The sequence below is a fragment of the Cervus elaphus genome, chromosome 20 (genome assembly GCF_910594005.1).
Source record: "Cervus elaphus chromosome 20, mCerEla1.1, whole genome shotgun sequence".
Classification (NCBI taxonomy): Eukaryota; Metazoa; Chordata; class Mammalia; order Artiodactyla; family Cervidae; genus Cervus; species Cervus elaphus.
The window spans coordinates 138,197,297-138,219,770 of record NC_057834.1 but is presented as its reverse complement, the minus strand read 5'-3'; the positions used below and the strand labels follow the sequence as shown (position 1 = coordinate 138,219,770).

The window sequence follows — 22,474 nt, the reverse complement described above, 5'->3', positions numbered from 1 at the left end:
CCCCAGCTCTGCCTTGCAGTCGGACGTGTGGAACGGGGCCCCGGGAGCCTGGGCCCGGCTCCATTGGCCTGAGCACCCCCTCGCCCTGTTCCTCCGCTCCAGCCGCCGCTGTTGTGGGGTGTTGAGTCGGGGGCCGAGGGGAGCGCTGGGGAAGAGACCGCAATGCCTTTTTTGTAGAGGGGGAAGGAGGCATTTGAGTCATGTACAGATCAATAAGAGACATTTTGGTTTGAAAAAAACAACGCCCTCCGTTCTTTCTCCGTTTCTTTCTCCCCACCTGGGTCTTTTTCTTTCTTTGGGACTTAACTGATTCTCAGATTTCTGTGATTAAGGCCCAGTACCACCCAGGGTGATTCTGCAGAAGGCAGAGGCTCCCACCTGGCCGGGTGGTAAGACCTGGTGTCAAGTTATGGCTGCTAGTGTGATTATTGGCACGGGTATAAACAAGTTGGCCTAAAGGAGAGAAGTTTGGCTTGTAACAGAATCCGTGTTGCCGATAGGTCCTCAAAGTAAGGCTTCTTAATAATGGTAATGGGACATTTGGCTGTTCTCATAGAAAAAAAAAAAAAAAAAAAAGACGTACTCTATACCATATACAAAATCAATACTAGAGAGATAAGATCTACACACAAAAGGGAAAAACCACAACACTTTCAGATGGCAGTAAGGTAAAGAATCTTTGCAACCTCCCCGTGAGGAAGAGCTTCTTAAACCTGACACTAAAAGGAAAAGCTGTAAAAGAAAGACTGATACATGTGACTTTAAAGAAGGAAGCTATGCTCTCTGAAACCAGTCCTGAGTGTTCATTGGAAGGACAGATGCTGAAGCTGAAGCTCCAATACTTTGGCCACCTGATGTGAAGAGCTGACTCATTGCAAAAGACCCTCATGCTGGGAAAGATTGAAGGCAGGAGGAGAAGGAGACGACAGAGGATGAGTTGGTTGGATGGCATCACCAACTCGATGGAGTTTGGGTGGACTCCGGGAGTTGGTGATGGACAGGGAGGCCTGGCGCGCTGCAGTCCATTGTGAGGATTTTTGAGCCCTGAGACCGGGACCTGGATTTGTGAGGCCCTCGGGGGTACTCGTCACCAACTCTGGTCACCGAGGTGACACAGAGTGACGTCCCCGGGGCTGACTTCCGTGCCTGAGCACGCCTGCCCACACTGGGCCCTGTCGCCCCTGTCCGTGGACCTGATGCGTCCTCCCTCTGCGTTTGGGTCTGAATCCCCCAGGGGCTGGAGGGGGCCCCGCTGGCCTCGTGTTCTCAGCCTGGGTCGCCGCCCTGTGACATTAGGAGTCCTCCTTGTGCAGGGCCGCACGCCCTGGACTGGCAGCCTTGGGCTCCCGGAGATACCGGCAGGTGTTTCAGGGGTGGGGAGAGGAGGCCTGACGCGTTTGTCCTCCCCGTGGCCTCATCTTGAGGTCCCGCCTTGATTCAGGTCCTGCCCCCTGCTGTCCTGTCTGCTGCCTTCTGCGAGGAGACCTCTCATGTCTGGGCCTCTGAGATCCCCCTTTCGGAGTGAGGAGCGCAGAGTTTGCTGGTGGCGTTCGGCTGACGGTGGTCTGTGGAGGAGCCGGGAGAGGTGGGCCACGTGCCCGGCCCCACGGGCTCTCCCGGCTTCACGCTGCCGGCGCCGGAGCTGTACTTCAGCCCCGACGGCCCCTCGGCGGAGTCGGCCTTCAGAGGGTTTCACACGGTGACACCTCCCGAGAGGCAGGACACTTCCTCTGCCCTCACGCCGAGGTGGAACAGTCTTCCCGCGCAGCTTTCCTGCCTGACCTCACTCGGCAGGGCTGGGAGGATGTCCGCGTGGGGCTCGGACTTGCAGTGTGTGAAGCACAGGCTGGTCCAGCCCGGGAATGGAGCCCAGCAGTCCCTGTCCCTGACCCGGGCGGGCAGGCTGAACATCAGCTCGTGTGTGGGGTCTGCCACGCTCTGAGCAGAGAGCTCCAGGCCCACGATGCCGCAGAGGCCTCCCTGCGTCCTCGGGAGGGTCTCCAGGACTCGGGAAACCCTGCGGGGTCTCCTCAGGGTCGGTGTTTGTCCTTAGATTTTGAGCATCTTCAAAGACACACCAGGGTCATGGGATAATGCACTCAGAGGCCATGAGGTGACGTCCATTTGGGGTGAAAAGCAGGGCTTTGGTACCAAGTCGGTAGACCTGCTGTTACTTGCTTTTGCCCCAGTTTGTAAGCTGGCCCGAGGGAGCCGATGGCTGCTCTGGGAAACCAGTGATTTCTCCCAAAGTCAGTAGCGAGAGTGACCACACGCCAGCGTCTGTGATGATTCCCTTATTACCGCAGGCGTTCACACCCATTGTTGAAGCTAATTTTACATCCCAAGTGTGATTCCTGGAAGTCTTCCCAGCACTTCCTTCTCATCTGTGAGAGAACGTGGTCTGATGGCAGCCTGTGCCGAGTGAGGGGCAAGTGTGGTTCTGGTTCTGCCACCTTTGCGGTCAGAACACAGTCGAAAGGTAAACTCGTAGGAAACGGTCCCTCTGGCTGTAGGAGCCTGGCCCGGTGTTTTCCCGGGAGCGGGTTTGCGAGTCTTATTTCCCTTGCCTGTCCAGAGAGCGGGAGCAGCCTGCGTGCTCTCGGCGGGGCCTCGGGGGCTGTGACTCTGTGGCCCCGGGCCCAGGGCTGTGTCTGGGAAGACGGTGAGCCGCTCTTCTGGGTGTGCTGTCCTACTGCCCGCGGTCGCTCCAGAAACGCTCCGTGCCTATCAGCTGACTGTTGAACAGAAGGAACCCACGACGGCTCGGCCAGACGCCCGCAGGCCAGAAACTGGTGTTTGCTCTGTTGGAGATGCGAGCTGGTTGGGTTGTTGTGCATGGGGTCTTTTCTTCTTCTGAAGTTCCGCAAATCAAAATAGAACCCGTCTCCTTTAAAAGTGAGAAGGACACATGCATTCCCATTGTCTGCAGGGAAGGGCTCCTTGCAGACTCCGAGTGTGAAATACTTCCATTGAATCATGAGCAGTTTCTGAAGCCAAATGCTTTCTCTGTCCTCCAGATGGACTTTCTGGCCGAGACCAGCCGGTGGAGCTGCTCAACCCTGCCCGCGTGAACCACATGCCCAGCACTGGTAAGTCCACTCCCCCAGCCCTGCTGAACACTGGGCGCCCCCGAAGGGGTGTCTGGGGCTTCACCGTCCTGGGGGAGTGTGGAGAGAAAGGGGTGAGGTCTCAGGTCCAAGGTGGGCAGGTGCTCTTTCCTGGGGTAAAATAGGGTGCTGGTTTTTAGATGTGAGATGGGCGCGGCTTGATGCTACTTAAGTGGAAGAGAGCGCCAGGTCCTCTGTGTCCTGAGCTCTGACACGGTGTGTTCTTCCCAGAGGCGAGAACTGCTCGTCTGGGGTCTAACTCCAGGCCTCAAAGGAAGGAGCCCTGCACTTGAGCTGAGGACACCACGGGGCAGGTCTCACTGGGTCCAGGGCTCCAGGCTCCGGGGGAAAGTGTCCTAGATGTTTCTCAAAGCAGCTCTCCTTCTGTAATTAGCAAAAAGCGTTGGCTGTGATCAGGAATTTCTCATTCCATGTGTGATGCTTCTGCATGCCATGCCCTGGGCAGTGTTTTCCTAATTTACACGGCTGTGGAAGCTTTTCTTTCTCCTTCTTGTAAAATGTTTACCCTCTATCTGGTATCCTCCGGGATTTCAGCTCAGAGACTGGATCCATTCCTCTCGGGCCCCTTGGCCTTACTGAGAATAAAACAGGCCCCGTGAAGGCCTGGGGTGGATGTAAGGGAGCCACTGTCAGCGTTTTGAGGTCAGCACTGCCGGGCCTGGCTTGGCCGTGTCCTGAAGGCAAGGCCCCCGTCTCTGTGGTTTACGCTCCATGGCACTCCTGGACGCCAGCCTCCTGCGCCCACTGTGCCTGCTGTCTGTGTGGGCAGGACCGGCTGGGACGAGGAGGGGCTCACGGACCCCTGCCTCTGCCCTGGCCCCCAGCCGCACCGCCTGCGGCCACACCTTCCCCATCCAGCTAAAAAAAAGTCAAGGCCTGAGCTGGAAGTGTCAAAGGAGAGACTCCTTTCTTTCTTAGCGACTCTCGGAGGCCTGCCAAGCACTGTCTCTGGCGTCTCCCCAGACACTCAGCTCGGGCTATTTGCGGTGCTCCTCGAAGGTGCCACGGCCCCGGGCTAGTGCCCACCTGTCCAGCAGGTTTTCTTGTTCACCCAGGATGCCGGGGCAGCGTGGGGGAGGGCTGAAACTAGCAGCTGGCGATGCTCCTCTGTCCTGTCTGAGCCCCGCAGAGTCAGCAGGGCCGCTTTTTCCCTTTCCCTGAGTCTGTCTGGCCAGGGCAGCTTTGGTTTAAACCCCGAGTCCTTGTGTAGCTTGGGCCCCTCCAGGCAGTTTCCTAACGCTTGCCCAGGTGTGGGTGGAGGGGGTTTCAGTAGCTTGGTAGACTATGAAAAGGTGGTTCCCAAGTGAGCCAGAAAGTGGGCGGCTTCCCATGCGCCTCACGGCTTGAGAAGCACATCCTGCTGGTGGAGACTTCGTGCGGGCCTCCCAGCTCCATGTACAAACATGGACCGCAGTTCTGGATGGGGATGGGGCGGGTGCCTGGAATCCTGGGGACCCACCGCCTGGGTGACTTCAAGCAAGCTGCCCAGTGTCTCGGTTTCAGTCCTGGATGGGGTGATCACATCGTCTCTGCAGGATTCTCACAGAGACCAGGCCTGAGTCTGATTCCTGGTGGCCCCTGGGTAAACGTCCGGCGGCCGGATGCTGAAGATGGCATGGAAGCATGGCCGTGGCGGTGCCAGCTCTGATCCCAGCACAGCCCCTGTGGTCTGCTACCCCTCTTCTCTTTCTTTCTTTCGGGGAAGGCCCCCACTCGAGAGATGGCATATCGGGGAGGGGGCCCCAGGGTACTGGAGCCGTAGCCCCACACCACCAGGTTCCGTTGGTCAGAGTCAGAGGATGACCTGTGCTCGCTGGTAACCCTCCGGGTCGGTGCGTGCAGCGTGGCTCTAAAACCCGGAGAAGAGGTGCCCGTGAGCACCTGTCTGCAGGAGGAGGGGTGCCAGGGGTGCGCCCGTGCCGCACGCTGGCCATGGAGTTGTCGCCGTGAGCTCTGCCTCAGAAGCTGCTGAAGCGAAGGGCATTCTTTAAAACTCTGTTTTCAGTCATTCTAAGCACCGTACTGGAGAAGGAAATGGCAACCCACTCCCGTATTCCCGCCTGGAGAATCCCCTGGCCAGAGGAGCCCAGTGGGCTGCAGTCCATGGGGCCCCAAGGAGACACGACCGAGCACACACTCACCATTAATATAAGCACTGTACAATACGTTCAACAAAGAAATAGGAATCTCAGCCTATATAACAATTTGAAAATCAGTGTTGACATTTTCTGTCAAGCCGCATGTAAGTAGAATATTTATTTATTTTTGGCTGCTCTGGGTCTCTGCTGCAGTGAGCAGGGGCTACTCCAGTTGGGGTGTGCGGGCTTCTCATTGCGGGGCTTCTCCTTGCAGAGCATGGGCTCTAGGTGCACGGGCTTCAGCAGTTGCAGCACGCAGGCTAGGTAGTTGTGGCTCACGGGCTCGGCTGCCTGGTGGCACGTGGACTCCTCCAGGACCCAGCGATTGAGCCTGCATCCCCTGCTTTGGCAGGCGGATTCTTAACCTCTGGCCCACCAGGAATGTCCTAGAGCCACATTTTTATGATTCGGGAGTAGAGACATTTTCAGGTGTGTTTTTAAGTCAATCCCAGTTTGCTGTCGCACGTTTTCCTTACGGTTGAGTTTAAAGTACTCTTCTGACACTTGGCAGTGTGAAAACAGACTGTATAGTCTGCAGGAATTACTCCAGCAGTCACTGTGGGAACTTGTTCCCGTGAATGTACGCCTTTTACCGTGAGTGGGCAAGTGCCCATGTGGCCCTCCCCACCTCCATCTTGTGCATTTCTTGTCTCTTCCTGGCTGTGAAAGGCAGCCCTCTCGACAGCCTTTCTGACAATGGTTCTCTTTAAACACAGTTTTACTTCAAATAAAAAAAGCATCGTTCATCCCGTCTATTTGTGGGCCATCTTGACTCAAGACTTGAAATCATTCTTACAAGAATCTCTCACTAGAAAAGTTTGTATTGTAGACTGCACAAGCTAAAATGCTCTTTGTTTGGGGGTTCTTTCTGATTTCTCCACCTTCCCCCTTAACTTTTTATATGTTAACAAGCCTTTCCTCCTTTTTTGCATTTTTTCCCCTTGTTTTAAAGGTTTTAGTTGTGAATAGTTATAAAAGGGGGAAAACATATAACCGTTTGCCTCCCACTGGGTCCTACCAGCGCCCCCAGTACTGTTCTGTGCTGTGTGTGTGTGTGTGTGTGTGTGTGTGTGTGTGTACACGCTCACTTGTGTCCAACTCTTTTGCAACCCCGTGGACTGTAGCCCTCTAAGCTCCTCTGTCCGTGGGATTCTCCAGGCAAGAATACTGGAGTGGGTAGCCATGCCCTTCTCCAGGGGATCTTCCCGACCCAGGGATCTCTGTTGGCATCGTATTTCCTCATTTTTTGGATGAAGTGGAATGTCACAGTTGCGGACGAGGCGACACCACCTCGTCCTTCCCTGGGGGGTTGTCCTTTCCTTCCTGGTGGGGACTTGGGGTGCAGGCAGAGTGGCGGGCACCCTGCGGGCTCCCAGGAAGCTCAGAGTTTGGTGGGGAGAGACGTGGGACTTGAGGGCAGAGGAGGAGGCGAGAGCTGGGCCTCTAGCAGAGAGCTTGCATGCCCGCTGTGCCAGGGGACTCGACAAGTATTTTGGTCCTTCATTCCTGAATCACTTTCATCTGTTTTTGAAAGTAGCATACTTTTTTCCTGATTATAAAAGCAGCGCATGTTTAATCTAGAAAAGAGGCCTCGTGGTGAGTGTGTGGGGTGCTGGCTGCAGACCCGGCAGGCGAGCTCCCTCGGAGCCGGACTGTGGAGACGCTCCGCGCCTGGATGGGTGCAGGGGCTGGAGGAGAAGCCCCTGTTCCCGGGCGCAACGTGGAGGAAGCAGCCCCGGGGGCCCACGAGAGGCTCGTCTGGGCTCATGCTGTGGTGGCTCCCAAGGGCCCTGAGCCCTCACTGCCCGCTCCCCAGCGGAGGCGAGGGGCAAGCTGGCTTCCCCAGGGTCAGCCGGCGGGTCCCCCTGCAGGGGCCGCCTCTCAGAGAAGGCCGGGGACCTCTGGGCCAGCCCAGCTGCTAGGACGAGGTGCCTACCACACAGGAGTCTCGCTGTAGGCACCGTTGCCCTCACTGTAAACGTGCATTTCCATCAGAGTTCCCGAGCTTTCCTTTCAAGGCTGTGTAACAAGGGTGTCATTTTTTAAAAGAGAATTATGGAAACATGAAGACACTACCGAAGCTCTGGAGAACTTACCCAAACCCGTTTTGAATAAGTGAGGTCTGGCTCCAGCCGCAGAACCCGAATCTTCCCAAGTGTCGGACCACCGCCCCGTCAAAGGGTTGTTGAATTGCTTGACCCTCTCCTTGGGTTTTGGAGCAGGGGCCACTGGAGGCTGGCCGGAAGTCAGGATGCCTCCCAGGCACGTCTTGCTGTTCTTGTCGTGGGTTGCTCTGGCGAGAGGAGAGGCGGGGCAGGTGCCGAGGTGAGGATGCACGTGGCCTGGGGGAAGCTTCTGGCGCGGCGCCTTCCCCGCGGGAAGCGGTTCATCCCGGGATCGTAATCCCTGCAGCAAAGCCTCACCAGTCGTACTTCCCGCGGGCCCTCCTTTCTGTGTTTTTCCCGTAAGGCTGGGCTCCTGGGGCCGGGATGGGGCCCAGGGAAGGCCTGATGGCCAGCTTCGGGGCCCCTGTGGCTGCCGCCTGCTCAGCGTGGGAAGGGAGAGCGGACTTCGGCTTCCTCGTCCTGGGTCCATCCTGGCGCTGCTCATCTCTGCTCTCCGCGGGCCGGGGTCTGTCCCCTCTGCTCGCAGCCTCTCACATGGCACAAACCAGGCTGTCGTTTGTCCTGTTTCTTCTCCTTCCTCCTCCCGGTTCTGGAGGCTCCACCCCTGCCCTCCGCTTTGGGCTCGTGGTAAGGAAGCCGGTGCAGGGTCAGGGCTGGCCCAGCTGTGTCAGTCGCTCAGTCGTGTCTGACTCTTTGCAGTCCCATGGGCTGTAGCCCACCAGGCTCCTCCGTCCATGGGATTTCCCAGGCAAGAATACTGGAGCGGGTTGCCAACCCATTCTCTAGGGGATCTTCCCAACCCAGGGATCGAACCCGGGTCTCTGGCATTGCGGGCGACGCTTTACCGTCTAAGCCACCAGGGAAGCCATAGTGGCCCAGCTGATGCAACACCTGGGGCCCGGGTGGCGGCATCTGCTGCCTCCACGAGGCCGTGTGGCCTCGAGCCACCAGCACACCCTCTCTCAGCCTGGCGGAGCGTCGGGGGCCCAGAGAGCGGGTGGCTGGGAGGGATGAAATGCTTCCCATCCTTCTCTGTTCGCTGATCCCTCGGGTCTGCCCGTCCCAGTGCCCCCCTCCTTAGCTCTGCTGCCGTCTCCAGCATGACTGCGGCCCCCCACAACCAGCCCAGAGGCCTTAATGACGACCCCATCCCCCAGGACAGCTGTTTCAAACGAAGCACAACCAGCCGGTGTAGCGAAGCTTAATGACAAAGCGCTCGGAGTTACATTGAGCACGAGGCGTCGCACCTGCTCGGGCTTTTTCTTTGAATCACATCCGAGGCAGGCCTGCTCTCTGCTGCACTGAGTCCAGACCTCCTGACTGTTTCATGCCCACGTAGCCGTCTTTAACGCAGAGCCTGGTGCACGGGTCTGCCCACAGAGAGGGGACTCTGTTTGCTGCGGACCCGCCGGCTGGTCCGGGCCTCCCTGCCAAGGGCAGTGCAGGTGCACGTCTGGCTTTGAGCGGCAGCCGTGAGAACCCCCGCAGCTCAACCACCAGCGGCCACGCTGCCCTCAGCGCTCAGGCCGAGGGGGTGCTCCCCGGAGCCGCCGCCTGCCTGGGGACTGAGCTTCAGAGAGAGGAGGGACTCGGGGCTCAGCGCCCGCCGCTCCCGCTGGAGGCCTCGCCCCTGCGCTGGAGCAACACTGTACGGTGGGATTTACAGGCGAGCAAGTGGATGCCTTCCCGGTGGTTCTTCACGGGAGAAAGCCGTGGGTTCTGCGCCGTGGATGGCGTCTCCAGAGGACAGACAGGCGTGCGCTGGCGTTTCTGCCTCTGGACCTAAATCCAGCCGCTCCTCCCTCCTCCCGCCGCCTTTGGCCTTTACTTGCTGCCTTTGGCCTTGACAGTCGGTCCCCAGGGCCCCAGCAGAGCCGAGCGCGTGCCTGCAGCTGCACGCCCATGGGGGCAGAGCCGCTCCCGCCGTGCTGTCTGCACCGTCGCGGCTTTTATGGATCCCTCGGTTCCGAATGGGCCGCCTGCGGACCCAGCTGGGTCTGCAGAGAAGGGAACGTGCGCCCTCTGGCTCTGCCGCTGCTCCTGGGACCGCTGCCCATGTCTCTTTTCCTGCTGCATCCTTTCTTCTGTGTTTCCCAGTTACTTCCGCTCACGTCTCACCAAACCAGGTGCTGCCCTGGTGGCTTTGGGAAGCGCTTTCCTGCCCGACCCTGAGGCCCGGCCCCCTTGTCTGCTGAGGTCGGCTTCCTCCCTGAGGGGCAACCAGGCAGGGGGGGCCACCCTTCTCTCTCTCTATTTTTAAAAACATTTATTTATCTGGCTGCACCAGGTCGTCGTTGTGGCAGGTGGATCTGTTCCCTGACCAGGCACCGAGCCGGGCCTTAGCTGCTGACCGCCGCCCTTCTCTCTGGGACGGCTCTGCTGGCTGGCTCCCTTCTCCTTGGGCAGCAGGTTCCCTGCAGGGTCCTGCCGTCTGTCTGTCTGGGTCTGCCTTGTGATGACGGCTTTCCTGGCCTGTCCGCTCCCCTTTAGGGCAGGGCACCTGGAGACCGGGGACCCTCCTGGGCGCTGGCGGCCGGGGCCCACTGCCCTGCTCAGGCGTGTGTTCCGCGGGGCTGGGAGGCGGGCCCGGGCCGCCTGCGTCGGTGGGCAGTGCCGTCCCCGCGGCACCCTCGCCCTCCCGGAAGAGGAGTCTCCAGTCCCCGCTGTGGGGGGTGCGCAGGGGTCTGGGGGCGCCCAGTGCCCTCCTGAGCCCCCAAGCTTGGGTTCGGTCTCTGGTATCTGGTCTGGTGGGCGCCCCTTGCTCACGCGTCTGTTTTCTCCTAGAACCCAGTTCTCTCTGGCTTGCCTTTCAGCTGCAACTGTGTAGCTGATTTTTTTTTTTTTTTTTTAACGCGCACACAGCTTTAGTGGGCTCTTGCAGGGGTGTTCCATTTGCCATCTTTAACCACCCCCCAACGCCGTGACCCTGGGTGCCCCGTCCGAGGCTGGCTGCTCAAGCCCTCCTTCCGCGCCGCCCCCCAACCCCGGCTGCCCCTCCAGGCCCGCTCTGCCCCACTGGGCGGTGGCCTGGCTCCCAGCTGTGTCCTTCCAGTATGCTCAGTGCTGGAGGGAGGAAGATAAAGGCCTCTCCTCTCCTGGGTGGAACTGGATTGTTTGGCTTATTTATGTTTATCACCAGCTGTCCCACCCCATTAGGTTTGTATTGTGGTTGTTGCCATAGATGCGTGGAGCTGGAAAGAGCTTGCTGGGGGGCCTGGAGGAGGGCCCGGTTCCGCAAGGCGGGCCCCGGAGGCTGGCGGGCAGGGCCTCAGGCCCCAAGTGCCCCTGACGCGGAAGCGGCCCGCGCCCACTTGAGCCCTGTGGGGAGAGGTGGGCCACTGTCTGTCTGTCCGCCTTACAGGAAAAAGTGGGGGCCGGGCGCTGTGAGCCTGCGGTCTCACTGGTACAGAAACTGTGGCGTGAAACCTGGTGTCCTCGTGGTGTGTCTGAAGGTGGTTATTAGGCGGAAGACACAACGTCGTTCCAGCTCAGGACTTGGGCGCTGGGCGCCCGCCTCATGCCAGGAAGGGAGGGGGCGTGCGCACGTCATCGGCAGGTAGAGCGCGTTTCGTCTTTCTGTCTTTTTTTTTAACCAGCTTTTCTGTTCTGTTCTTGGGGCTGCGGGGTATGAGTGGGTTGTGTCCAGAGTCTGTGAACCCCTTACGTGTGTCTAAAGGAGTGTGTTCTGCCAGGGTGAGCTCTTGTCCACGTCTGACATTGTCCGTTGGGAAAGCGCTCACCCTTAGCGTGCTGTGACTTCTCAGCCTTGTCCCCTGGGAGGGCAGAGTGCTGTCCTTTAAGGAGAAGCCACACAGCGACCCGCGCCGTCCACACCCCAGGTCCCCGCGTCTCTGGCAGGCCGGCCCCGGGGCGCTGCAGTGGCCGGGGTCTGACCAGCGTCCTTGGGCGGCCGTGCGAGGTCGGAGCGGACAGGGGGCAGGGTCAGGAGCCCAAGGGGAGGGGTGAGCACGCCTTTCAGGCCCGCAGGTGCCCCCCGAGTGCCCCGTGGGGCCAGACCGGGGAGGCCCGCCGAGGGGTGCCCACGGTGTCCGCTGCTGCTGGGGTCTCTCCCTGACCCCGCCCCCGCCACTCCCCGGTATTTCCTGGGGGACAGGGCGCGTGCAGAGCTGCTGCCGTGGGAGCCAGCGCACCTGTCCGTCTGCTCTGGCTTTGTCTGTTTTGTCATCTGTCAAAGGACACGCTTCTGACTCTAGTGATACCTGTATATATTTATTTTCTCCTCCCTTCATTCCTGTTCTTATTTCTGCTTTGGGGGGTGGGGGGCTGTGGTTATGTGGATATTCTTGCTCCAAACTCTTATGTTGAACATCTTTTAGCCCACTTACTTTTTGGCCTTTATTCTTGAGGTAGGTTATGGAGCTCTCTCTGGAGACAAGTGCAGATACTTTGGTAAATTCCAATTTGTAGGATTCAAGTTCTAGTTGATAGTGGCTAATCTGTAGCCTTTGGAAACTTTGCTGCTTCTTTTTTCTTTGAAAAAAGTGACACATTTACAAGTGTTTTCATCTGGAGGTATAGAGTTTTTCAAGTCATCTTTTTGTTATTGGTTTCTAATATATTGTATTATGGGTAGCGAGTACCAAGCCTCTGAATTTGTCTGAGCATTTCTTTATGGTCAGTGTTTATGACTCTTCAGTATGTGCTTTAGAAGAGTTGTGTTCTCTAGCTGTCAGACGCGGGATTCTAAATACGGTCATTAAATCCTACTTGGTGGCGGTGGACGGTATAGGGCACGAGCAGATGCTAGAAGGTCACCAGTGCTGAGGAGGAGGAGAAGCAAGGAAGGACGGGGGACTCTCGTGGGGAAGGGTCTCTGCAGTTTGAAATAACGGGGTCTGGAAAGGCCCACGGTCAGGGCCGGCTTTGGTCCCACTCACCCACTCGCTCATCCCCTCCACAGTGATCATGCTTCCCAGGTGTCCGTCAGCACCCTTGGCGCTTGGGACACATATTTATGAGTAAAGCCGAGATCCCTCTTGTTTGTGGAGCTTACACCGTGGGCCGGGGGGGAGCTGGCGTGGACGCAGTGGGCGGGCTGAAGCTGCCGTGCGTGTGGAAGTAGGAGACTTGCTGAGGGGCAGGCAGGCCGTGAACGATGCCGAGGAGTGGACGGTGGCCCCAGGGTCTCAGCTCTGAGCATCGGGAAGGTGGAGTTGCCGGGAACCGAGATGGGCGCTCCGGGACAAAGCCGCCCGCGGGGGACGGTGAGGGCCGGGGTGGGACACGGGCATGCTGGAAAGGGGCTCTCAGAGCCCCCGCTGGAAGGGGGCTGGGCTGGGGCTGAGGACCTGGAGTGGCTGCATGCAGCCCGCGTGGGTGTGACGTCTCCACGGGAGGGGCCCGCGTGCCGCCTGCGTCCTGGACGGCGTCTGTGGTGTCGTCCCACGGGCAGCGTTCCCGCCCCAGACGGTGCTCGCGGGGCCGCGCTCTCCCGGCCAGGGGCTCGACGCCGCGGATCAGGCCGCCCACCGCCCTCGTGAGGGTTTGGCATCCCTGTGCTGGCACCACTGCTGGTAGGGGCAGCGGGAACCGCGGTAACGGGCACTCTGCCAGCCGGCCGGCCCCTCAGCCGAGACCTGTGCTGGACGCTGCAGAGGCTCAGTCACTTCCGCCGTGTCCCGGCCGTGTCTGACTGCGACCCCGTGGACTGTGGCCCGCCGGCCGCCTCTGTCCAGGGGATTCTCCAGGCAAGAATACTGGGCTGGGTAGCCATGCCCCTCTCCAGGGCATCTTTCCGACCCAGGGACCGAGCCTGGGTCTCCCGCGTTGCAGGCAGATTCTTTACTGTCAGCCACCAGGGGCTTCAAGTGCGTGGATTTCTGACGAGCGTCCCGGGTGTTCCTTTCAGACGCTGAAATCCCAGCCTGACCGCCTTCCCTTCCCGCCCCCAACACACACTCACACCACATCCCCACACCCCTCGCCCTACTCCCCACCTTGCAGACCCCCAAAGGATGCTGCCTTCCATGTTGGGCAGCGAGGTTTCCAGGAGGCACTTGCTGAAAGAGGCCAGCCCGCCCCCGAGAAGCTGGGGGTGCTCCCTGCTTCACCCCCTGCTGCCCTCCCTTCTCTCTCTGCTGCCAAGTCGAAGAAACACCTTCTATTTTTAAATATTTCAACTGTTACTATTAAGTAATATGGCTTCTACTGCAACCCAGCTGTTAGGTGAAACCCATAACCAAACGTTAGGGGGTTGCTAAGAGGGAAATTCTGAAATGCTTTCTTCTCTGTGTTATGTAAACTTGACCTTACATAACTGAAATGGCAAGGCCACTTGCAGAGGAGATCTGTGGCTTTCCTAGACCACCGAAACTATTTTTAATTTTCAGATAATGTGTTTTTTATCCATGGGGTTTAGGGTAAACCAAATGGCTTTCAGGAGGGGTAACCTGATTTATGGTAGGGTGAGCACAGCCCAGGCCCAGAGTGTGGGCAGGTGAGTAGGGCCCAGGGCTGCAGGGGTGTGGCCGGATTGAACCCAGGTGTCCGCAGCCGGGCAAGGTTCTGCGAACTCTCCAGCCTGGATGGCCCGTCCCCGCTGGGGCCTTGGGGGCTACAAGGGCGCTCTTTTAGTAAATGCTTCAGGATGAAATGCTGGTGCTTCTGTCTCACTGCGTCCCTGCGTTGTAATCATGTGGGAGTTCTCGTCCACTCACACCTGTTTCTAAAGTCAGAGTCCCCGCTGGATTCCTCCACCAGGCACCTCCTCTGGGGCTTACATTTGTCTTCGTCAGCTGCCTTTATACGCGAGAACTTAGAGCACATCCCACCACCCCCTTTTTTTTTGCACCGAGCTGGCCTGCTTCTATTTTTAGTTTCCCGGAAGCACATTTGTGCACTTCTCGAAAGCCAAGTTCCCCCACTGCACGCCAGGTTTTTATTTACAGCCTCTTGCTCAATTTGCGCTTGCAAATATTTCCCAAAGACAGTTTCTCTTCTTGGGGGATGCAGAACAAATTAGAAACAGGCAAAGGATTTTCTGAAGAGCTTTAAGGAGAAGTTCCGAGATTGAGAGTGGAGGGGGGGTGGGGACCCGACGTTTGGTTTCATCTGGACTCACAGAGCACCCAGTGCAGATGGCTTGCTCTGTTTATGCACTCCAGATTCCCAGAAAAGAACGCCACGGGCTTCAGGGAAGCCAGGAAAACTGCAGCAGGACGGTGGATGTGTCCCTGAGCCAGAGTCACCTCCGCCCTCCTCCAGAACCGCCCGGGAGAGGCGGGGGTGGGGGTGGGGGGGTTTGGGGACCCAGAGGGCTGTACCTGGAGGCCCATGTGCCATCTCAGTCACTCTGTTTTCTGCAGACTCAGGTTTGGAATGCTGTCTTCGTGTTGATACAGTGTGTTTATTACCCTGGAGACTCTGTTAAAAAAAGCCTGTCTCTTCCAAGCGACTCAGGTGGTCAAGAGTCCGCCTGCACTTCAGGCCCGGCTAGCTCAGTCAGTAGAGCATGGGTTTCAGCGGGTCATCTAACATGACCCTTGAAAGACACGCACCGGATGAGAGTCACACTTGGGTGGCGGGTCGTACGGTGGTGGCTCTACACCCGTGAAGTCCGGCTGAAGATAAGATCGTCCGGTTTATTGTCCACTTGGAGCAGTGTGTGGGAACGGCTCTTGTTCGCTCTGACGTTTTCCCGTGTCCTACCCTCAGCACTCACGGATGGGATCGCAGAGAGTCAGACACGACTCTGCGACTGAACAACAGTCAGACTGTGGATGTGAAAAATCTGTGTCTTTAAAAAATGACTCATTATTTGCCATCTTTTATCAGTTTAAAGCTGAGATATTTTATTCCGTGCAGTTACAAAAAAAAAATGGATGTTAATAGATGAAACAAAATATTGATCATTGTAGAAAGTTGAATATGAGGGTATTCCCGGTAGTCATCTCTGATTTTGTGTATCTTTGAAGATTGCCACAGGGAAAGGGCTGTTTTGTTTTGTCTATAATGCTACAGACTGCCTGGTTCTTCAAAACCTCCTCCAACTGTCATTTCCACATTTTTGCTCCCATTAAGCTCAGACAAACTTTATCCACATGGCACGTTTTAGCAATTCTATGGATTTTCTGTTTCCTAGTGAGTAATTCCTTTAATTTCTTTTACTCTTTATTATCTGTTCCTCTTTTTTTCTTAAATGAGATATGGCTTAATTTTTTAGTTCTTTTTCGAACTTTTTGAGTCCAATGCTTAATTGTTTCTATTCCTTTTTAACAACATTACTTAAGTGTGTAAGACTATGCGTTACTGAGTTCAGTGTAATCCATTCCTGAAATTTTCAATATGTGATGAGCTGATTAAATTTACTTTATAAATTTTCTTTCCTTTCAGATTTGGAGTGTTCAAGAGAAAGGCGTTCAGTTGAATTTTTGCTTTTCTTCTGCTTTTATTGATTTCTTTTTCTGTGGCAATGTGAATAGGACTTGGGGCCTGCATGTTGGGTTCTGCATATTTATATGGAAACTTTGTTTATGTGGCTTGATCGTCTTAAATGTTCTGTGGGAGTTTGAAAACGTCACAGATTCTCTCATGGCACAGTCTTTTCACAGGCTGGCTCGGCTGAAGTGTTGATTGTATCACTCAGGTCCTCTGTATGCTCACGGTTTATGTCACTGGCGTCAAGCGTGGCAGAGCAGGTGCAGACCTGCGGCCAGTTCTGTGTTCCGTTCTGTCTCTTCTGACTTTTCTGCACTGTCCGTCTTGGCTTTCATTAGGGGACACACAGCTCCAGGACGCCCTTTTCTCACGGCTGGCTTCCCCGGTGGCTCAGTGGTAAAAAAATACTCCTGCAATTCAGGAGAGCTGGGCTTGACCCCTGGGTCAGGAAGATCCCTGGAGAAGGGAATGGCAACCCACTCTATTATTCTTGCCTGGAAAATTCAAGGAGAGGAGCCTGGTGGGCTACAGTCCACGGGGTCGCAAAGAACGACTGATTGACTTCCACACACACACACGTGAAGTGGGCCTCGTTTTGTGACTTTCACACACACACACACACACACACACACACATGTGAAATGGGCCTCTTCTTGTGACTTTCACACACACACACACACACACACACGTGAAATGGGCCTCATCTTGGTTAGGTTTTGCTTTAGGGCTGACCTTTGTGATACAGATGCTTTGACCTCAAATTTCTTTCAGTTGCTATTCGCCCATTCTGTTCTGGATGCTTCCCAGGTGGATAGTAATTGTCGTTTTGTTTTTTACCTGATCTGCTCATCTTTGTGTGAATAGACCCCATTTACACTTGGTGACACAACAGATACATTTAGTTCTGAGCTTTTTGTCCAGTTTGTTTGCTCTGTTTTCTGTGTTAAGTGCTTCTGGGTTTTGACTTCTTGTCTGCGGGCTCTCTGGCCTCCTCTTTGGTTTTAGGGTGAGTGGTTGTGTTGTCCTTCTGGTCACTTGGGAGGCTGTATCCTCTTTCCACATGTTATTGCGGGATTGTTTACAAGCCCATATATTTAGCTAAATGGCTGTTTCTTGACACGGCCACTTTAGGCAGTGTTTGTGGATGCCTTGTGAGAGATTAGATAATTAGCACATACAGATCCTTTGACCTTTTTTTTTTCCTTCTTGTTCACTTTCTGATTTTGCTAGTTACAGTGTTATTTTTCATTCAGGCTATTCTCTTTATAACATATAAATGATATACTTACCATCTACCATTTACTGATTTATTAACCTTAAAGCAGTATTGGCCGATTCTTAAGAAAGCTGAGAAAATGGAAATACACTGTTCTTTCCCCAGCACCTCGGTTTGTTTCATTACAACTCTGTAAAACGTGAGGAACTTTAAGTTAACCCCGAGGTGTCTAGCAGTAGGGCCCAAAGATCCCGTCGGCTGGGTCCTCGCCGAGGCGAGGCAAGCAACCTGCTCTTTGGGCGATGCCGCCGGCACCCAGACTGGGCCAGTGGGGCCACCCCGTGTGCTCCCTCCTGCCCTGGGGCCGGCGACCTCAGCTGTGGGGGGCCCGGCTCTGCCTGAGCCTCCCTGCTGGCCCGAGTCCTCAGGGCAGCCGTGGGGTTCTGTTTGTGTGTGGAGTGTTCTCAATGAACCCCTCTTGGGGGTGATATGCTAGTGGCAGGGGAAAAGGCCTGAAGTGGACACTTGTTTAGACACATCTTCTGCCACTTACTTCTCTTCAGCCAAACCAGGGATTGTGGCATTTGGGAATCGTTGAGGATCCAGGTCCCCAGACAGACCTTCCTTCGTGTGCCAGCTCTGCCCCTGCTGAGGAGACGCAAAAACCAGAGCTTCCCTGGTGGCTAGTGGTAGAGAACCGGCCTGCAAGGCAGGAGACGGGGGCTTGATCTCTGGGTGGCGAAGATCCCCTGGAGAGGGAAATGGCAACCTGCTCCTGTCCTCTTGCCTGGAGAATCCCAAAGACAGAGGAGCCTGGCAGCCTGCGGCCCATGAGGTCGCAAAAGTGAGACTGAGCGGCTAAACCACTGCCACGCGGCCGCTGGAGGTGCTGAAGGCCGGGTCATCAGAGGTGGGGCTGCCAAAGCTGCGGGTGTCGGAGCGTCTCGTCCAGGAGGCCGACACTGCCCTGTTCAGGCCCCCCCGACCGCAGGTGTGAGTACTCAGCGGACGCCAGGCCATCAGCTGTTTGTTCCAAGGGCAGTGCGAGTACAGTCTAATCACTGAGAGCCAGTGCGTTCTGGAAGCTTTTTCTCTTTTCCTCTAAGAGAGTAAATAAATGCATGTCTCGTGACGAGTTGCTTCAGTCATGACTGACTCTTGGCAACCCTTCACACCATAGCCCACCAGACTTCTCTGTCCACGGGATTCTCCAGGCAAGAATACTGCAGTGGGTGGCCATTTCCTCCTTCAGGGGATCTTCCCAACCCAGGGATCGAACCCTAGTCTCCTGCATGGCAGGCAAATTCCTTACCGCTAAACCACCAGGGAAAGCAGGGGAGGAGTTCTATCCTGACGATTATAGAGTCTGCATCATGGTGGCGTCTCTTGCCTTTCTGCTTATATTGTTACCCCTCAGCCAGCTCCTCTGCAGTGGTGTTGCCTGGAATCTTGTCTCAGTCAGCATTCCCCTTTAAAAGCAATACTTGCTGTATTATTTTTTTTTTTAAAGAAATCCCCTTTTCAGGTTAAAGAAATCTTATTCACAGTTTGCTAAAGGCTTTTATAATGAATAGTTGTTGGATTATATAATATGCTTATTTTTATTATGATGATGTCATTATTAATTCAGTGAATTATATTTATAGATATTCTATAGAGATGTTTCATTCTCATTTTAAAATGCTGCATATTTTGGTCAATTATCGTTTTTTAGTTTCTTTTTTTTTTTTTTTTGTAGACTGCTAGGTTAAGCTTGCGAATAACTCATTTGGGAATTTTGTGGCTGTATTCATGGCCAGGATTGTAATTTTTATTTTTTATAATGTCTTTGGTTTTTGTAACAAGGACCTCACAGAGAATGAGCATATTTTTCTAGAAGTGTGTCTATTTCTGTAGGTTTTTTAATCGATTGGCTTCAGGTTTGTCATTGTATTTCCCGTTTCTGCTGCATCTGACTTTTGGTGACCTCTTACGTTCCTAACGTTTAGTCTGTGCTTTACTCTCGTTTTCCAAGACACTCTTATCAGAAGTTTGTCTATTTTATTGATCTTTTCAAAGAACCAATTTCTTACTGTGTTGGTGTGTAAGAGTAATGAACATTTTCCATTTATCTATGTGTTTACTTTCTCCTCCCATCTGTTTTCCTTGGATTTGTTCTAGTGTTTTTTCTAAAGATATATCTATCTAGCTAATGAATTATATCCTTATTATTGTCAAGTATAATCATTCCAGTTTGTCAGTTTCCTCCTAGTAAGACCAGAAACTTTCAAGTTACTCTAGGTAATTTTTTTCATTATCTTTCCATTCTGCTTATTTTTAAGTGGTTGTTAGTATTTCCTGTTTGACTCAGAAAAGGTTTAGAAATGTAATTAAAATTTCCTTTTTAATTTTGTATCATAAACATATTTCGGCACATTCAGAAGCAGAAAGACGAGCAGCAGGCCGTCCTCACGTTCTGTGAGCCGACCTGGCAGAGCCAGGGCCTGTCCAGCCGTGTGGTCAGTGCCCCACCTCACCTCTTACCTCCAACTGTGGACGCTTTGAACCGAATCCCACTCAGGTATCGTATGTTCTGTAACTGTTCCAGGGCCTGCATCTCTGAAAGACAGGGATCTTCTTGTTTTCAAAACATGTACAATGCCATTTTCATATTAATGCAATACTTGGATGCAACCTCAAAAATGACAGGATGATCTCTGTTCATTTCCAAGGCAAACCATTCAACATCACGGTAATCCAAGTCTGTGCCCCAACCAGTAATGCTGAAGAAGCTGAAGTTGAATGGTTCTCTGAAGACCTACAAGACTTTTTAGAACTAACACCCAATAAAGATGTCCTTTTCATTATAGGGGATGCAAAAGTAGGAAGTCAAGAAACACCTGGGGTAACAGGCAAATTTGGCCTTGAAGTACAGAATGAAGTAGGGCAAAGGCTAATAGAGTTCTGCCAAGAGAATGTGCTGGTCATAGCAAACACCCTCTTCCAACAACACAAGAGAAGACACTACACATGGACATCACCAAATGGTCAACACCAAAATCAGACTGATTATATTCTTTGCAGCCAAAGATAGAGAAGCTCTATACAATCAGCAAAAACAAGACAGGGAGCTGACTGTGGCTCAGATCATGAACTCCTTATTGCCAAATTCAGACTTAAATTGAAGGAAGTAGAGAAAACCACTAGATCACTCAGGTATGACCTAAATCATATCCCTTACAATTATACAGTGGAAGTGATACTTGGAGGTAAGTGTCAAGGGATTATCTTGGAGGTAAGATTCAACGGGAAAGACTAGAGATTTCTTCAAGAAAATTGGAGCTACCAAGGGAACTTTTCATGCAAAGATGGGCTCAATAAAGGACAGAAACGATATGGACCTAACAGAAGCAGAAGGTATTAAGAGGAGAAGAGGACGACAGAAGATGAGATGGCTGGATGGCATCATCGACTCGATGGACATGAGTTTGAGTAAACTCCGGGAGTTGGTGATGGACAGGGAGGCCTGGTGTGCTGCAATTCATGGGGTCACAAAGAGTTGGACACAACTGAGCAACTGAACTGAAGATTCAGGGGATTAGATCTGATAGACAGAGTGCCTGAAGAACTATGGACAGAGGTCCCTGACATTGTACAGGAGGCAATGATAAAGACCCTCCCCAAGAAAAAGAAATGCAAAAAGGCAAACTGGTTGTCTAACAAGTCCTTACAGATAGCTGAGAAAAAAAGAGAAGCCAAAGGCAAAGGAGAAAAGGAAAGATACCCATTTGAATACAGAGTTCCAAAGAGTAGCAAGAAGAGATAAGAAAGCCTTCCTCAGCGATCAATGCAAAGAAACAAAGGAAAACAAGAGAATGGGAAAGACTAGAGATCTCTTCAAGAAAATTAGAGCTACCAAGGGAACTTTTTGTGCAAAGATGGGCTCAATAAAGGACAGAAATGATATGGACCTAACAGAAGCAGAAGGCATTAAGAAGAGGTGGCAAGAATACACAGAAGAACTGTAAAAGAAAGGTCTTCATGACCCAGATAACCATGATGGTGTGATCACTCACCTAGAGCCAGACATCCTGGAATGTGAAGTCAAGTGGGCCTTAGGAAGCATCATTACAAACAAAGCTACTGGAAGTGATGGAATTCCAGTTGAGGTATTTCAAATCCTAAAAGATGATGCTATGAAAGTGCTGCAGTCAATATGCCAGCAAATTGAAAAACTCAGCAGTGGCCACAGGACTGGAAAAGGTCAGATTTCATTCCAATGCCTAAGAAAGACAATGCCAAAGAATGCTCAAACTACCACACAATTGCACTCATCTCACACTCTAGTAAAGTAAAGCTCAAAATTCTCCAAGCCAGGCTTCAACAGTACGTGAACCGTGAACTTCCAGATGTTCAAGCTGAATTTGGAAAAGACAGAGAAACCAGAGATCAAATTGCCAAGATCTGTCACATTATCGAAAAAGCAAGAGAGTTCCAGAAAAACATCTACTTCTGCTTTATTGATTACGCCAAAGCCTTTGACTGTGGATCACAACAAACTGTGGAAAATTCTTCAAGAGACGGGAGTAGCAGACCACCTGACCTGCCCCCTGAGAAACCTGTATGCAGGTCAGGAAGCAACAGTTAGAACTGGACATGGAACAACAGACTGGTTCCAAATTGGGAAAGGAGTACATCAAGTGCATATTGTCACCCTGCTTATTCAACTTATATGCAGAGTACATCATGAGAAATGTTGGGCTGGATTAAGCACAAGTTGGAATCAAGATTGCCAGAAGAAATATCAATAATGTCAGATATGCAGATGATACCACCCTTATGGGAAAAAACTAAGAACTAAAAAGCCTCTTGATGAAAGTGAAAGAGGAGAGAGAATACGTTGGCTTAAAACTCAACATTCAGAAAACTAAGATCATGGCATCTGGTCCCATCACTTCATGGCAAATAGATGGGGAACCAGTGGAAACAGTGGCAGACTTTATTTTTGGGTGCTCTAAAATCACTGCAGATGGTGACTGCAGCCATGAAATAAAAACACTCCTTGGAAGCAAAGTTATGACCAACCTAGACAGCATATTGAAAAGCAGAGACATTCCTTTGACAACAAAGGTCCATCTAGTCAAGGCTATGGTTTTTCCAGTGGTCATGATGGGAGAGCTGGACTATAAAGAAAGCTGAGCGCCAAAGAATTGATGCTTTTGAACTGTGGTGTTGGAGAAGACTCTTGAGAGTCCCTTGGACTGCAAGGAGATCCAACCAGTCCATCCTAAGGGAGATCAGTCCTGGGTGTTCATTGGCAGGACTGATGCTGAAGCTGAAGCTCCAATACTTTGGCTGCCTGATGCGAAGAGCTGACTCATGTGAAAAGATCCCGATGCTGGGAGGGATTGGGGGCAGGAGGAGTTGGGGACGACAGAGGATGAGATGGTTGGATGGCATCACCAGCTCAATGGACATGAGTTTGAGCAA

The 22,474-nt window shown here is 53.4% G+C and overlaps 1 protein-coding gene across 6 annotated transcripts in view; it reads left to right on the top strand.

Annotated features, from left to right (window-relative positions):
• HDAC4 (histone deacetylase 4) overlaps positions 1-22,474 on the top strand; it is a 289,199-nt gene that overhangs the window by 144,894 nt on the left and 121,831 nt on the right. For 5 of the 6 annotated variants that reach the window (XM_043878233.1, XM_043878235.1, XM_043878234.1 and 2 more), the window contains one exon: positions 3,018-3,089. In XM_043878233.1, coding sequence (XP_043734168.1) covers positions 3,018-3,089 — 72 coding nt within the window. Of the gene's footprint in view, positions 1-3,017; positions 3,090-10,478; positions 10,949-22,474 lie in introns of those variants that run through there. The other variant, XM_043878236.1, reaches the window with a different exon arrangement.